At 36.1% G+C, this 18,234-nt stretch overlaps 2 protein-coding genes across 2 annotated transcripts in view; one reads left to right on the forward strand and one right to left on the reverse strand.

Moving 5' to 3' along the window:
* LOC115919074 (ADP-ribosylation factor-like protein 2) lies at positions 1–6,953 on the forward strand. The gene is made up of 6 exons (XM_030998987.1): positions 1–133; positions 954–1,064; positions 1,705–1,867; positions 2,334–2,414; positions 2,846–2,985; positions 6,701–6,953. The coding sequence occupies exons 1-5, from the start codon at positions 69–71 to the stop codon at positions 2,978–2,980; spliced, it is 555 nt and encodes a 184-aa protein (XP_030854847.1). The 5' UTR covers positions 1–68; the 3' UTR covers positions 2,981–2,985; positions 6,701–6,953.
* The window catches only part of LOC582270 (leucine-rich repeat-containing protein 74A), a 25,121-nt gene continuing 11,183 nt past the window's right edge, over positions 4,297–18,234 (reverse strand). The window contains exons 3-13 of the mRNA XM_011676565.2: positions 17,116–17,294; positions 16,452–16,559; positions 14,996–15,089; positions 12,757–12,806; positions 12,229–12,310; positions 11,645–11,730; positions 10,841–11,035; positions 10,119–10,214; positions 9,340–9,588; positions 8,897–8,982; positions 4,297–6,046 (exon numbers count right to left, since the gene is read on the reverse strand). Coding sequence (XP_011674867.2) covers positions 5,578–6,046; positions 8,897–8,982; positions 9,340–9,588; positions 10,119–10,214; positions 10,841–11,035; positions 11,645–11,730; positions 12,229–12,310; positions 12,757–12,806; positions 14,996–15,089; positions 16,452–16,559; positions 17,116–17,294 — 1,694 coding nt within the window. The 3' untranslated portion in view covers positions 4,297–5,577. The remainder of the gene's footprint in view (positions 6,047–8,896; positions 8,983–9,339; positions 9,589–10,118; positions 10,215–10,840; positions 11,036–11,644; positions 11,731–12,228; positions 12,311–12,756; positions 12,807–14,995; positions 15,090–16,451; positions 16,560–17,115; positions 17,295–18,234) is intronic.

The raw sequence follows: 18,234 nt of genomic DNA on the forward strand, positions 1-18,234 counted from the left end.
AATGAATATTTATATTTTGAACGGTAGCAACAACTTTACTTTACAACTTACAAGTGGAATTAAAAATCATGGGACTGCTCACAATTCTGAAGAAGATGAGACAGAAGGAAAAGGAGATGCGACTTCTTATGCTGTATCCTTTTCTACTGCGAGTTTACCATTCAGTGATCAAAATTTGAAGGACTACTCGTGAGCCACTGCCGGGTAGAGACTCTGTCTCGGTCCCATTCGTACAATTTCAATGGGGTAAAATTGGTCCGGCTAGCATTTTTAAATGCGCTTGTTCAGAAACCTATCCAAAATTTGACCCGTAACTCCGGCATGGAGATACCCTACTAAAACATACCCAAAATGAAGTAAATATTCATTAAATGTCGTCCAAATAAAGATCATGAGTTAAAAGTTGTTATGTTTATTACCTGTTTCGTGTCAATTTTCTTGTTATTTTTGGAGTATTTTTCTGAAAAACGTTGATATTATTATTAGTATACACTTTTTCACAGGTTTCATGGCAAACCACCACACAATACAAGTGCATACCGATTGTGGGTTGCAGCGGGCGCGCGCTTGTGTGAAGTTATAAATATACCGTAATGTCTCAGATCCTCATTACGGTAAAGTTTGATGCTCATAAATGCTATTGCAAATACTTTATAAAGTGGATCGTAGTCAGATCACAGTTTGCGGTGTGCATAAGGTTTGAATTAAAACTGAAACAAAGCAGAGAAGAAGAAGAAGAACAAGTTGTGCCCTTCACACAATTTGCATAGATTGTTTTGTCCATCACTCTTACTTGTTTTTGTTTTTTTAAGTCTGATATTGCTTGATTTCTTATTTATAGGAATTTATAGGATTGTTTTACAAGACAATTTTCTAGGGCAAGTTGAATATTTGTGCCCTCTTTGTAAGTTTGTAGTATTCTATCATTTTTGCCTTAACCAAATTCTATTCAGAGGGCTGGATAATGCAGGGAAGACCACTATATTGAAGAAATTCAATGGAGAAGATATCAACACAATATCTCCAACGCTTGGCTTCAACATCAAGACATTAGAGCATAAAGGGTAAATTAGTAGAACTGTATCCCTTCTATTGGTTTTTTAAATAACATTTCAATTATCAATAATGATAACAATGATCCAGTACCTGAAAGTAAAAAATGCTAATTTTAAATGTAAATGGGTAACTTTATTCATTTTTGTTTTTAACATTCTTTTTCTTAAATTAATATCAGTCAAGTGTCGAAAGGTCATTGAAATGATAGATTTATGTTTTGCAGATGATAATCTGATATGAGTACATAAATTCTGATGATTCTGTTATTATTCTACATGTAAAAAAGGGTCATATAATTTTATGTTGATCTACATGTACATTGAAAAGATTGAGTGTACCGGTAACTTAGCATTATACAAGATGTAGCCACTTTGGTTTTTATAGAAATATTTAGGAATTTACATGTTTCCTTTATTTTTTTCTTCTTATTAGAAATGTAACAAATTTCCTGCATTAAGTCACCTTGGGATAATCTACCGAGTCTAATTATAAATTAAACACATTCCTGATACAAGTCATGATCAATAAGTGATTGATTTATTTGTAAGATGCCTTGTTCAAATATAGTACCGGTAGATACATGTAATTGCTTTATGTGTAGCCATGACACTCCACTTACGACTGTTGTAAACTTCTCTATACCCACAGGTTTAAACTGAACATATGGGATGTAGGTGGTCAGAAGTCGCTCCGTTCTTACTGGAGGAACTACTTTGAGAGTACAGATGGATTGATCTGGGTGGTGGATAGTGCTGATAGAAGAAGATTGATGGACTGCAAACAGGAGCTGCATTCTCTGCTTTTAGAGGAGGTATGCGACCATAACAAAACATGTACAAAGACAATATAATAAACAACCTCTAATAAGGGGTGGCAAAACTTTGCCATCTATAGATAAATGCCAAGAGGCTTTTTTTTGGGGGGGGGGGGGGGACTTAGCTGCTCACAACGATGGCCACTATTTTAAATGACTCTCTGATTTATGTGTTATACGATTCACAAGAATGAAGTGCAATACACTTATCTTATGTAATTTAAATTCTGTGTGTCTGTTTGAAGCAGTGCCTGAATGGGCCTTATAAGATTTCAACTCCATGTTTGATTGCTCTAAAATACAGGCTACTTTCAGTGGTATCTCCAAGCATGCAAACTATTGAAGTTATTACTTATGAGTCTTTTTTACCTGTCCAGTTGTCTCTCATTATAAACATATAATACATTTTATATAAACTTGGGTACATGATAAATTATGATGGTTACATTTCTTTTACTTGCAGAGGCTTAATGGTGCTACATTGATAGTCTTTGCTAACAAGCAGGATTTGCCTGGTGCTCTGTCTGCCGATGAAATCAGAGAGGTAAGATTTAAATTGGCATTTGCCTAGGGATCCTTACCAAGAACCTAATCAAATGTGCATGTATGGGTGAGGTCAGGATGAACACTTTTTAATCTTGTAGTATCCCTTTGATCAACTTTATTTTTGTTTGTCACATATTCCTTTTTATGGGAGATACACCTTTCAAAGCTCACTGCTTATTTGTTTTTTTATAGCTTCCCCTTCCTCTGTCTCTGTTAATATTTGTATGACTTTACCTTTTGATTTATTTTTTAAAATAAATTTATGAATTGAATCAAATTGAAAAAAGAATAATCAGATGAAAAATGGAATAGTTTTAGGTGTCAAAGGTCTTGAATACATTATGCTTGAGAATGTTTTGTTTTTTTCCCTGTTGTTTAGCATACCATGACTTTGATTTCATATTCATATTCTGTTGCATTCATCTCAAGGCATTAGAACTGGATAACATCAAGACCCATCATTGGTTGATTCTGGGATGCAGCGCAGTAACGGGTGAAAATCTACTCTACGGTGTCAACTGGCTGATAGATGACATTGCTTCCAGACTCTTCACTATGGACTGATCATGGTAAGTATTAAAGCGAACTTTCCACATACAGTGAATCCTGTACAATGACCACTCAAGGTAGACAAGTAAAGTGGTCTTTATGGGCAGGTGGTCTTTATTTACAAGTTCCCTTAGTACATGTTTCAAGAGTGGTCAATGGAAACAAAAATGTGGCAAATGTAAACTGGTTATTAAGTCTCTGTCTGATTTTCAGTCTCTTAGTTGTGCAAGAAATAGCAATATCCTGAGTAGCTGCAGGTAAATCAACAAAGGCCCTAAAATCCTTACTCCTTTATAATAATAGTAATTATTATAATAATAACATTTATAATGCGCACATATCCACCCCAAGGGGACGCTCAAGACGCCATAACAAATTTGGAAATGATTACCTCGGCATTTCAAGGAATTTAGTCCTGCCAGGTACCCATTTACATCACCCGCGTTGAGAGTGGCAAATGTAGATCAATGTCTTGCCAAAGGACATTAGTGCTTGACCACAACAACTCTATGTTTGAATAAGAGACAGAAATGTGAATAATCTTCAGTTCAATTGAGCCACTTTGTTTACTCAGCAGTTTTTGTTTATGGCGCCATAACCCATGATGTTCAGATTAGTGTCAGATTATTAAACACTTAATGTTTAATAAAAAGGGCACCTGACAATAGTTTTTTGTTACCACTGCACCGTTCTAGGTATGAATGTAATGAAAAACTCTACCCAAACAAGTGACACAGAATAATGACAACAGACCACTGAGATCAAGTTTGCATAGTTTTATATGAAGTGTTAAGGAATTTTTCTTCTTCATACGAGCACATGTCATAGAATATATTCGTCGGACATAATTCATGTTATATAAATGAAAAACAAAAATATACAAATAGTTTTAGTGATATACATTCAATTATAAAGTATCATTGAAATTATGTACATTCAATCTACAATCTACTGATTGTCATGATATAATAAATATCTTGTAAGAAATATAAATATATGTAGATTACACACTGAAGGCACTTGTGATACAAGATGACAGAGTTGTCACATAAAATTGAACAAGTATCTTCATAATGATTATATATTCTATTATACAAAATATCTAGTTTCATGATATCTAAACAAGTTCCTAAATAAACTAGAATCTACCTTGAGTTGGTATTCTTATTTTCAGTTGCAAATTGATATTCAATTGAAAATGGGCTAACCCTATCTATTGAGTTCATATACGTCGGGTAATATACAATGCTTTTATTTTAATACCAGTCACATGTTAGGAGGGGAGGGGGGGGGGGCATAATACCTGCATGTCTTGTATTGGTAAGGTTAGGGAGGGAGTAGCTGAATGTCCTGAGAATTGATTCCGAAATGAGGTATCAGATGAGGCACAATAATACTCTATCAAAAAACATAGGGAATGTTGCTGGGAAAAGACAGAGAGAGTGAGAGGGGGGTGTATTTGTAATGAGGCCTTTTCTGTAGTCAAATTTCTTTCACTGTGATTCACACTTCAACAAGTGAAATTGGTTAGTGGACAAAACACCTTGGACTTGCTCAAAATAAGAGAGGTCAATTTCAAGGCAGACACAAAGGAATTGAATTCTTATTTGAAACCCTTTGATGACATAATTAACTAAGTTGAACAATGTGTTTGGACAAAAAAGTGCAATTTATGTCCATGACAGATATTTTATGCCTAATTCATGAAACAAAGTATTCTGCATAAAAATTTCACTTTTGGAAGTTCATTTATGACTGTTGTCCAAAATATGGTTGCCATGAAGGGGTTAAAATAGACACATCTACATGTATAGTGGCCTTAAATCACTGATAGGGCTAGTCCAAGTTACATTTATTTGGCCATTTGTTATCCATACATTACAAAGTAATTTTGGGTTCTGAATATAAATTGACATCAAGGCCCTGTTTCATAAAACGTTTTATCAATAACAAGTTCCAATAACTGTAATTGCGGCTACTGATATCAAGACATTTGATTGGCTGAGAGCAAATTTGTCATAGAAATTTAGCATTTGTTATTGATAGAAGCTTTAGTAGTGACATTAACCAAATACAATCATCAGATAAACTGCATTCTTAGATATGTTTGGTAACATTTGGAACAAATAGCTTGAATTTGCCCAATAACATCTCTGAGGCTTCCATGACTAATGGGGCGTTGCAAGAAAGTTGCGTTTAAACGCAATTCCCAAAATCAAGTGCAACTCTGGCGTTTAATTGCAAATTTGCAACAAAATCATGTTGCAAGAAAGAGTTGTGCTGCAAATATCTAGCGCAAATCTTGCAATTAATTGCAGATCACGCACAATTTTGCAATAAATTTGGAGGATGCGCAAATTTGCAACTGATTGGCAGTTGATTGCAACGCAACTTTCTTGCAAGAATGTTACCTGGCAATCCTTAAGTTTTTTTGCACACAAGGTCTTGGAAGGATGTACGACACATAATATACCAATACAACATATGAACCAATCAATGGCACTTTATCATGCATATTTCATCATCGTTATTGCTTAGAATCATGAAATTCGATTTATTCTTGCTTTTCAAGAGACCAGAGTTTCCTTTCAAATTTGTTCATCTGGGCTTCCTCACAATGTTGTGTTCAGGTTATTAGTCCTTGGTGACTTCATTGGGGTTTTGGACCTAGGACTCTTGGCCCTGGAACCAGGGGCTCTCGTGCTGAGCCCACCAGGGCTAGGGGTCCTAGATGCCGGCCCCAAGGTCTTACTCAACCACTGTTCCTCATTCATGTACTTCTCTTCAAGTTCACTGGTGAAGTTCACCGTGGCATCCAAAGACCTTATCCCTGCGCTGACAGTATCCGCCTTCCTCCCCCGCGAGGTCCACTGAGTTGTGTCGGGTTTGATGGTGGAGCGCAGCTTCTGGAGCCGATCCGGTGACAGCGAGTCCCGGACCTGCTTGGGTTTCAGGTCCTGGAACTGTTCAGCGACGGGTTTGTAGAGCGGGTTGCTCCTGTTCTTCTGCACCCGTTCCATCTGTCGCTTGCGCTCATCGCGTTCGGCTTGTATCATCTCGTTGTGACCAATCTTAAGCTCTCTGTAGTAGCCAGTGTATGTGTTGTGAGGTAGAGGACAGATATATGGGATAGGATGTGTACCAATGTATAGCCAAGAGTAGCGACAGGATCGTTTTGAGTGGACATGTAAAGACGTACAGTAAATAAAACAGGTTTACATGATAGAAGGTACAATGTTTGAATGAAAATGAAAGTAATGAACAGAGTGAATCAGAGGAAGGATGAAGTCAAAGCACCCCAAAATGATAATAACATAAAAGAGCAAATGGAAAATTAATGAGACAGGACACACACAAATGGACAAGTGCAAGAAAGATGAGATGAAAAAACAAATGTGAGAGAAAAAAATGTTTTATTTATTAAAAGACAATATAAATAATACAAACATGAAACTGGAATTGTACATTAACTGAAAAAAAGACAATATAAATTTTATAAATATGAAAATGAAATTATGCATCAGCTCAATCTTATGTTGATGGATAAGATCAGATGACAGAAAGCAACTCCATTCCTGATCTACTCTTTCTGTCAATATAATTGTTCCACATGCAAACGGAATTTAAGTAACCTTGATGAATGAATTAATGTAGATCTCATTAATTCTGTGAATAGGAACATTGCTTTCCATTTAATAGATATTTAAACTATTATTTTTTTATTTGTCATTTCAGAGTCACTCTTGATTTTCTCACAAAGGGAGCAAGGGATCGGCAGCTTTTGGAACTTATTCACATTCTGCAGCTTTGTGGTTCCCCTGGCCTATACAAGAGCCTCAAATACTATGTCTAAGAGTTCTGCGAGCTACGAGTACTGTGAACTCTATGGCCTATCTTTTGAGCACATGGCTAGCTACTGGGTCTTCTATCATGAACAGCTCATTTATCTGCTCTCGAGGAATGATCGCACTGCGAAGAAGAGAGAAGAGCAAAATTGAAGCAGAAATTCATCACATAGAATAAATAAGCAGCTGAACATTTTTGGAACATTAAGGTTTTTTATTTTGTGATGATATAAAAGAAGATGACCCTCAAAATGTTATAATTGGAGATGAAAATTTGAATTTCTGAGACAATTTTGGAAGAAAAAAGTTCCTTTGATATCTTTGCAATACATGCTAGAATTGATAATTTCTCTTTTGTTGAATTCCCCTTTGATAAAAACAAAGAAATTGAAGGATTACAATAATAATAATAGTGGGTTCTTGTATAGCACTCATGTCTTGAACATTTTTTACTATTAATACATCAAAGTGTTATTTTTGACATGCTGCCAAGTCTACCTTCTATCTTGACCTACGTCCGATTAAAGTAAAGATTCTCATTAGACAGATAGGATATATTTGGTTTTGTGGTCCCCAGGGCTATGGAAATGCTCTTTAACTAAACTCCCAATTCCTATGAATAACCTTTGAAAATTGGGATTACATAAGAATATGACACTTTCTTCCAATGAAAATTCTAACACTCATGAAAGGACGGGTGTGATGTAGGATTATGCCCAATAAAATGAAATAAAATACCGTACTGTAAAACCAGAAACTTGCATATGAATGAAAATATGTGCAAATTTTGCAAGTGGTTCAGATTCATGAAGGTTTCATGTTGTGAAATGATTGCATCACAACAGACACAACATTAAATGTGTGCAATTCGCGAAAGTTTCTTGCTGTGCAAAATGGGCATTCTCGATAACTTGCAAAAGTTTCAGTCATGACACTTTCTGGTTTTGTAGTAAAAGATGGATACTATCCCACAATCATTTTTTATCAGTGGTGATATTCATGTATTAACAAAAAAAAATGTGAAAATATTTGTTTGTAGTACATGTGTAGTTTATATTTATTGTGTGCTGTAATGTGTTATCCATAGCCCCTCTTCCGTCACTCATCAAAGTGCAATATTCGAGGGGTTTTTAATCTTGATTTTATATCAAAATTTAATGGTTTTAATAGAAACTTGTTCTAATAGGAAGATTAACATAATTTTCACTATAGAAAATTGGTCACAACAAGGTAACATGTGGTGGTCTGTCCACTGCAAGCAACATTTGTTATTAGCACTTTGTTATTTATAAAGATTTCATTTGTATTTTTTTGTTTGTAGGGGAAGGGGGGGGGGGGTTATATATTTTTTTGTAAGGCGTGTATTTAATTTAATAGAACCACAATAGGGTTTAGAACATTATGCATCTGGCAGGATCCCCTTTGTCAGACACACAAAGATGATCGTAGGAAGTCTATGCATTATGTGTCCTTTTGATTTGATATTAATCCTGCAATCTGTGTATATATGTGACTGATTCTACTTTTTTCTCTCAATGTACATTACTTGTAAATATTTTTTTTTGGATACACATTCCTACCCTTATTAAATTATGGTGAAATAAAGATAAATGCAAGAAAGGCAAAACCCAAACAAATGTTGTTTTTTTAAACATTAGAAATGGTACTGGTAATTGCATGACTTGTGTTGTTGAGGTTGAGGTTGCAGATTGCTTTAATGTTTGGAGTGTCACAAAAGTACTAACGTTTAAACTCCTATATCGTCTGTTGAGAGCCAGAAGGGCATTAACACACCAAATACAGAGATAATGCCCTCTTAGCTCTCAACAGATATTATGTAGTAACAATTCCTTGAGGGTAAAAAAACATGCATTTGGGCATTTTTAAGACCAGGGCCCCTGTCTTTCAAAGAGTTGCGATTTATCCCAACAAATGAAATTTAAGCCGAGACTGGTACCAATCACGACTCTGTACATGAGAGACAGGACTGGTAAATTTGCAACTGATTGAATAACTCTGGGATCAAAGGGGATCAGTCGCAACGCTTCGTAGGACAGCCTGGGAAGATGGGGGGAAGGTGTCTTACCCATAATCGATCTCTCCATCTCCATCCTTGTCCAACGTTTCTACCAGTCTGTTCAAGAGATGTGGCTTCATCTGCAGGCCAGAGCTCTGTAGGGAGGGGAGTATTCAAAGTATAGGTTAAAACATAATATTTTATGTTTTTTTTTAAATTCATCCTGCAAATTGATGAAGGGGCATTGAAATCTGTTAAATTCAAATTATGTATAGAATAGGTTAGAACAAATTGTATGAGTTAGAAAGTTAATCCATCCAGTCAAAGATGGAAAGCGTGAACAGAAATTGCTCTCTCTTTCTCATAAATCATAGTCTTTTGGAAAAGTGGAACATGAATGTCTCCATGAATGTCATTTGTGGAATGCCTGATTACTTATTGAAATCACAAAGTATTTACAAAGTTTTCCCAACTTCTCATAACTAGTTCAAATCAAAGAAAGATGGACTTACCACCAGCCCTTTCTTGAATTCCTCCCGGGTGACCGTCAAGCTCTTGTCCTTGTCGTAGGTCTTGAAGAGGTCCCACACCCTCAGGTTGTTGGCCGAGATGAATTCCCTGAGCATTTTCACTGGGTCAGGCTCCTTCTCGGGAGGCTTCTCAAACTGGCCGACGGAAGACTGGTAGGCGACCAGGAACTCTGGACGAACCTCCTTCAGCTCCGTCAACAGCTTCACGCAGTCTTTGTTCACGGTGATATCCTGGGGAATAGATGGATGAAAGCATAATTTTTGAAGATCATAGTAGAACAAGGCAAGATATTCTGATCAAGATGACGTAGAACACCTGTACAGACAAGTTTGGAGGTGTCTGTGAACTCATTTTTAGTACCAAATCTGAGATGACGTATGTGCTGGAGTCCATGGAAAATAAATGTGTGTTATACCGACATTGGATTCAATAGGTTTAGTACATGAACAGTCAACCTTTTCATGTCAAGAACAACTTTGGTTTTATAGGTAATCTCTTATATCAATAAATGAAATGAACACTATTCTCATAGACTCCTCTCAAAATTATGCTGAATATTAATTAAAAACTGCAAATAAAATACCTAAATGAAAGGGACAGGAGTGTGCTGTAGCTAAATATTATGCAATGGAAAATACATCATAGGACAACAAGCAAAACAAATTACATCTGATGAATACCAATGTCTGTTATTTTGTTTACAGTTCAAAGAACTGACATATGAAATCATACATGATATGTATTGAGACAATGTACTTACTGCAAGGTCTAGTAGCTCTAGTACAGTGTTTGAATTGTTCTTGATTGCAATTAGTATTGCCATGGCTCCTGCTGCGGTGATAGGGTTTTGACCAAGCTGAGGGGAATAAAAATGGAAAGAAAAGGTTAATGATATAATACTTGGGTTCTAATAAGAAGTAACAATACCGGTATTTGTGTCTTCTTCTCACAGCTTCACATGTATCGGAAGCAATTCACTTTCTAGCAAGATTTGTTTTAAAGATTAGTTCTCATTTGTTTCAGTGCTTTATATTCGGCTGTACACACTGTCTAATAATCTTTCAATCCTGGAAGATGCTACATGATAATGCCAGAAGAATTTGGAGTACATATGGTTGATTCTATTCCTATTCTCAAATTGAAATTTTTTTTGTGTATAGGTTTCAAAGTTTGATACATAATGTGGGATCTCTTTACTGAGGAAACTTGTTCTGCAGATCTTGGAGACTAATTCCATAGATGATTCTTTGAGGCCAAAGTAATTCCATTTTAAGTTCCATATTTAGGGATGTCAGTTTTGAGGCCAAAGTCTCATTTCAGGCCCTGACACCTTCCCCTTCCGGCAACTTTTCATGCTACATATTGTACAGCACATGGGGGTTCCAGGCTCCAACTTTGGTGAAACCTACTGGTGTCCCTGTATATACACTGTATTGTTCTAAACGATATTATGGTAACACGGATTTCAATGGCTGAACTAACCTTCAAGACCTTGATGCTGTCATTGATTTCTACACCCTTGGCCAGCATGAAAGCGCCCTCATTGGTGACCCTGTTGTTACTCATGTCGAGCCATTGCAGCGTGCTGTTGAACTTGAGTGCCTCTGCCATAGCCAATGCACCTTCATTGCCGAAGCCGTTCCAGGAGAGGTTCAGACGCTTGATGCTCAAGTTTTCCTGAAGATGGAGAGAAAATGAATGATTTCGATGGTTTCATTGTACCTAAGGAACCATATATGGATAAGCAACCAGGGGAACTGTATCTTCTATCTGAGGCACTCCATAGAGCATTTATCACTGGCCAAAGACATGATTGCACCATATTGGTTTTTAACACAGGACCTAGCAGTTGAGCCATCATGCCTATTGAAATGAATAACCAAATCACTTTAACCTGGGCTAAAGCTTTTGATAGTCATGGGGTGCAGTATAATTTCCATGGCAAAATCGTGTCACCACAATACGGTTAGGTAAAGGTTCTTGTCAGATCTAATCATTTACTTTGTTGGTTTGAATATCACATCCAAATGTTACTAGTTATGTCTAATCATAAGGGCATGGCTACATCCTATCAATATCTAATATAAGGTCACTATAAATTGAAGACATCACCATATATAATGTCCACAAGCATCTTTAACAGTGTCTTGGTTTTTATTAATCAATGCAAATAGAAGTCTTTCATGTTTGATAGCGACAACATTAATGCAGGAACTGTTTCATTAATTCATTTTAGTTAATCAAAGTAAGAAATCAAAGTGCTCCGCTAATCATTTCTTATCTTACCGCCAAGCCTCTGCAGATGGCTATTGCCCCTTTTCTTCTTAAGTGATTCCAGCTGAGATTTAAATGCTCTATTGATTCCGTTGCACCTAGACAAGAAGGAGATATCAAAGATTCATTTTGCTATTGGTTTATGGAAATAACTACTGGTATGTAATTAATATTTTTTATTTCAGAAAAAAAAAGGAAAGAAACACTGTTGATAATTTCTGGCCTTTATATATTTGAAATTTCCTATCAAAATCGTAATCTTTCTAGATTCAAGATTCAAGATAATTTATTGTCTGATTTTAACCACAAAAAAATCAGCAATTCGTCCTCCACTGGCGAGTGATATACATATAATACAAGCAACACAAACAATATATACATTCGAGGATATAAAGAAAATACAATAATAATAATCTTTTTAACTAGTTTCTTCAATTGTAGTCAGTACGATAATGAAGCTTTTTGGTGAACTTTCTATTGCGGAAGCTATGGTATGTTTATAAAAAACTAAAAATTTCATTTTGTTCCTTTTCATTCAGAAAATTGTTTTCAAGGGTATACTGATAGTTGATTTTTAAAACAGAGACAAGACTTACCTATGCCATGCCCTAAGATCTCTCCTCCCACCTCTCCAAACTCATTGTGACTCAGGATGAGCTCTTTTATTCTGTAGTTAGACTGTAAAAAACAAAATCAAGAACAGGAGGATTTATAATAATAATAATAATATCATAGTGAATAATAATATAATAGTGAACATTTATGATGCGCCATGTCTGTCAAAAATGACACTCCTGGCGCAGTTGTGTGAAAATTGTATAATTTTGGGCATACGACCATCAAGAGATCCAATAAAGAAAGAAATTAAAATACTCATCATTGGGATAAGTGTCAAGTTACGGCATATAGGTCATTTTTTATTGTGATTGAAGACAGAGAGTTTCAATCGATTTGGATGAATCACAACTCTTCGATATACAACAGGGCCTTAGTCAATCTTGAGATGCGACGAACAAGAATCATGATATTTAACAATAATAATCCAAGAGCAATTCAACAACCATGCAGGTATTATCTGAACTTTCAAATAAGAATTTTGTTTACCATTTTTTTCTATAACTCACCTTAAATGATTCTGTGAATTCATTTGCATCTTTGTCTTTAAATTCGTTACCTGCAATGGAGAAAAGGATAAACAAAGTTGAAATGTAAATTAATAAGTTTGCCATCGGGTGGAATATACTGATGCATATAAAAACATCAGATAATGATGCATAGATAAAAGTATATCTTGTATCAAACATGACGCGCTGATCAAATACATTTACCCGGATGTGGTGATAGATGTACTGAAACCAAACTAGATCATCATCAAAAAGCATGAAATGATGAGACATTTAAACAAACAAAATTGAGAAATAGTGGCAAAAACGTGACAGAATCGTTCATTTTTTATCATTATTCAATAAACATGGCTAATAAACACAAAAACCGTCCTTATTTTAATCCATAAAACTGAACAATGCAGTCAACGTGATCAGCCTTCAATTAGTCTGTTGATACTGATATATTTCTCTGCAAGAAAAGTTACGTTTTTACCTCAATTACATCACAGCTGAATTAATATTTTTCAGCATACCGGTATTGTCATTGAAAAGAAGTATGGGTCTAATCAAAAAGACACTGGAAAATTGCGAATTAGGTTAATTGCTATCCATATAACCTTTCATAAAAATCCTTCAAAAAAACATAGACAGAAAAATGATCAAGAGGTGACATTTAATATGATGGCCTGTCATCCATTCAAAAGCCATGAAAAGAATCTAACAATGAGATGCACTTAATCTAATCAAACTATCAAAAATGATGAATTATTATATCATGAGCCATTTCATTTCGTAGGTGAAAGCCACACTATATCGCTGCATTCTGTCGTTGGATGCATGAACACCTTTTTGTGACCATACTGACGGCATTTGAAATGCACTTTATCATTTAATGGAGTGTTCACTTCATCACAGTTCAAACACCCGTGTCGTGTCATAAATAATGCATCATGTTGGAGAGGCAAAAGACGTGAAATGCTTACACATTCAACATTATGCGACACGTAGCTCATAGGGCCGGGAGTCACGAAAGCATAAATGGGTGGGGTTGGGGATGTTGGACCAAATTTGCCAAAGAGTCAACTGGCAGAAAATGGAAAATTGAGATTATCAAACCTGGGCCCAGTCACATTTGAACATTTCTCACTTATATAGTATAGGTGGGTTAAAAAATATCAAGACATTGTAATATCACTACTTGGTCAAACATTTTCAGGAAGAGTTTTGGCTGGAACCTGCCATCAAATGAAGGGCCAATTCCTACTGGAAGAAAACAGCTTCGCCCCCATAAGTGTTGATATTGAGAAAATGACCTTTTCCACACTATTCACCACAGTGTTAAACTTTGTACCATAGTAATTCGCAGATTTGATTTTTTTTTACATGCATTCATAAGGTTGATGCTACAGTTGTATGCACGCACTGTGTTCACATAATGCAATGATGTGAGACATAGGGCACTGTGAAGTGATGATGTGTATACAACCATCACAGAATAATCACATCTCTAATTAATCTTGAGCACATTGCTGACAGTAAACATAATGGGTGGCTTCTTTTTACACAATGTACCACAGTAGGACACACTGTAACCATGAAGACTCACACAGTGTGTATGCATTAAATAATGATCATAGAATCAATTTTGAAAATCATCCACTGTATTCACACCACGTTCAACCTATGCACCACAGTGCGCCACAGTGTGATCACAGTGTGATCAAATACCGTGTTGGCATCTACATGTACATGTACATGAGAACACAGAACCACACTGTGTGTGGATCATTAAGTCTATTAATTACATCTGTAACTTTGTCATAGTCTACTGTGTGAATTTTAATTCACACCGTTTTCATATTATGCAACACAGTGTGCCACAGAATATAACATTACTGTCAGCAATGGGTTCAAGATCAGAGCTGTATGAATCACACTGGGATCATAATGATTTAGAATGCATTATGTAATACACTTTGTTCACATCTACATATGATCACTAACTTTAGTTTGATCACCTTCATAGTGTGACATACTGTGTTCACACTCAGTTTTCACACTAGGCTACATACCAATATGTGACATATTGTGGCCACAGAAAATGAGTGTGTACTCACCACAGTGTAATGGACATGAAACAAGTTCACATTACCGAGAATGTAAACACAATTCATATTCACTATTTTCACACTGTGGGACACTGTTATTGTGCTCTTTCCAATAGGAACGATTGCAGTGTTAACGGTCGGTATCTCACCAGATAGGTTAACCCGTCTCAGGTTTGTGTTGTCTAGCAACATCTCTCCCATCGCTTTGGCTCCTCTTGATCCTATTTTATTCTCGGCAAGATTCTGGGAAACGGAATAAAAAGAGAAAATACAGTATGATAACGACAGTGCATTGAAGGCCAACAATATAGAGAAAATGTATTTACATGTGTACGACAGCTACAAAATATTTTTTTTTTGTTTGGATGAGCTTTTCATGTTATGAGATTTGCGTGGGGATGAATGAAAAACTTATACCCCATTCGTGATGACCATTTACTCTGTTAATGTAAAGGAGCTAATTTCCGCTCGTCGAGGAGTGTGATTAGGGACCACTCCTTTTGGAGTGAAATTTGGACGGAATTCACCCTCAAAAGATGTAAATTTCACTACAAAAAGACCGATTTTTTTTTCTAAAAGACTGAATTTATCGTCTTTTAAGAGCTAACTTTACATCTTTTGAGGGTGAATTCCGTCCAAATTTCACACCAAAAGGAGTGGTCCCTAATCACACTCCTCGACGAGCGGAAATTAGCTCCTTTACATTAACAGAGTACATTGTATATCACGTTCATAATATCAATAATATAAGTATTGCACAGTGTGGGTCCAATTTTTTTTTTGTTGGTGATTGTTGTTGTTGCCTTCCGGGGGGCACCGGTTCAACTAATGAATAATAGGAGACCCCCCCCCCCCTGCTATGGCATTGATCATTATCACACGGGAGGGTTGGATCTTTTTACTAACAAAAATCAACAAAAACTTCATACTTCCCGACTCTGAAATTCATGAAACGAGACGAGCTGATACTGAATGATAACCCAGCGGCGTTTTCATGGATGATCATACTCGTAATTAATTTTTACCATGAAATATAAATCGACGAGTGAGCTAATGGTATAGGCCTCAATGGAAAGGCAAATTAGAGAGGAAATGAGGAGAGATTAAATGGCTATAGAGAGCATTGAAACAAGCAGAAGCATATCAATTCATAACGGAGAAGATTAAGGTAGGCAGGAAAGAATTGTAAGAGTAAAATTGCAGAGAGATGAAGAGTGAGAGGAATGGATGAAAATAATGTGCAAGAGAAAGGGAGTGAGTGAAATTAAAACAGTAGGCAGAAATAGTGGAAAAGGGAGGTAAAAAGAATAATGAGATAAAAGGAGAAACATATAAGAGAGATAAACTATAGACAAAACACAGAACCGCAGACAGAGATACAAAGCGATATGCATAATTTGTGAGAGAGAGAGAGAGAGAGAGATAATTAATATAAGTCAAGGCGGAAATTATGAAAAAGACAGAAACTGGAATAATAATACGGAAAAAAGCGAAATAGAGAAACAAATTAGTTGGAGAAGGCGGGGAGAAAGGGGGAGCAAGTGAGAGAGAGAGAGAGAGAGAAAGACATACAAAGAGGGACATACAGACAAACAGTATACTCACAAGGTCATTTATGTAGCAATTTTCTTTGAGCATATCGGCAATGTACACGCCACCATCTCCCTCTACCCAATTATCCTCCAAGTCCAAGGTTAATACTGTCGTGTTAGCCTGAAATTAAACATTATACGATTGTAATCAATTGATGAAAGCTATCATGAAGGATGTCTGGCTATTTTGCACAATGCCCATTGTTACAGCAGTGAATGTGATATCCTCGATCAAATAATACTCAAACACGCCAACATAATTATAATCGTAAATAGAAGTAGCAAAATCGCTTCAGGAATGATTGTTCACTTCGTTTTCATAATCAGTTTTCAATCCATTTATTACATATGACGTTTAAGATATACAACACAAGACAAAAAACAACAAATAAAAATAAAAACAACGAACACATTCAACAAGAATCAAGAGAATGATGCAACAATTATAATCATATACAATTAAAATTAAACTCATCATACATTATTTTTCTTAACGTTTTAATGTGTTTTTACGCGATTTTTTAACTTTCAAACAATATTTGTCCATGCAAATCTACACAAATACAATTAGCTTTAAACATTTTAAACGATAAAGATTGCATTTAAAATGCAGTTAATATTCATTGCAATGTATTTTGGTGATGAGATGAGGGAGGGAGCTAAATTTCAAAACTTACCACAAGGGCTACTGCGATGGCCTTTGCGCCGTGTGGACCAAGCCCATGGTGCTTCATAGACACCCTGCTCGTCGTCATGTGACGTAAGAAATGCGAAGCTGGTACGACACCGATGTCCAGGCATGCCTGCTTGTAGGTCTTCCGACCCGTCGGGTCATACTCCTCTATCTTGTCTTTTTCTGAAGGAAGATAATTTTTTAGAAAGGTACCGTTAGAACCAGGGCCCTGTTTCATAAAAGTTTTTATCAATTTTAAAAAAAAGCTAAATTTCTATGACAAACTTGATCTCGGTCAATCAAATGCCACGATTTCTATAGCTTATAACAATTATTGTAACTTGTTATTGATATAAAGTTTGAACAGTTTAAACAGAGCCCAGGGCCGTGTTGCATAAAACTTACCATTGATGGTAACTATGCCATCAATGGCAACTACCATGGTAATGGGGCTCAACAGCCAATTAAAATCAAGGTTTCCATGATAATTACCATTTATGACAAAGTTACCATCAATGGTAAGTTTTGTGCAAAGGGACCATGGATCGTCTTCCATTGCGCTATCGGCGATTGAACGAAACTATGGGAATAAAAATGAACTGCCTTAGGTTGTTTTTGTGAAAGTCTTTCTCACAAGCAGTTTATCATTATGTCCATATATAAGTCAATTAATTGCAGCAAGTTTGGCAAATGGTAAGAGTGCTAGCCCCCTGCCCATAATGCCGCACCTGCATGGACTCTCTTACATAAAGAGTTGCATTTACACGCAACTCTGAAAATCAAACGCAAGTCCTAAAAATCAATTCCATTACACAGAGAGTCGCGTTTGATTTCAAACGCAACTTTATGATAGATATAATTATGACCAAACGCAAAGTTGCATTTGATTTCAATCGCAACTCTCTTATCATTGCACAGTTGCGTTTGATTGCAAGTTGCGTATGATATTTGCGTTTGATCTGAATTGCGACCAATCGCAAATTGACTTTTATTCAAGAGGACCCACATCATGATGATAGCCCGAATTCAGTGTTGGAAGAAAAAAAATACCTTATCGGCCAATGCGCTAACCCTAAGAGTATATTTTGCAGATGGGAATGATGTCGTTTTACTTTTATCGTCA

This window comes from Strongylocentrotus purpuratus, unplaced genomic scaffold, assembly GCF_000002235.5.
Source record: "Strongylocentrotus purpuratus isolate Spur 01 unplaced genomic scaffold, Spur_5.0 spur5_scaffold_5, whole genome shotgun sequence".
NCBI lineage: Eukaryota > Metazoa > Echinodermata > Echinoidea > Camarodonta > Strongylocentrotidae > Strongylocentrotus > Strongylocentrotus purpuratus.

Excerpts from the sequence above, each read along its gene's own strand:
- LOC115919074 (XM_030998987.1), top strand. The coding sequence starts at position 69 with ATGGGACTGCTCACAATTCTGAAGAAGATGAGACAGAAGGAAAAGGAG. Across the intron at positions 1,065-1,704 it reads AAGACATTAGAGCATAAAGG|GTTTAAACTGAACATATGGG; the intron begins GTAAATTAGTAG and ends CTATACCCACAG. Across the intron at positions 2,415-2,845 it reads CTGCCGATGAAATCAGAGAG|GCATTAGAACTGGATAACAT; the intron begins GTAAGATTTAAA and ends ATTCATCTCAAG.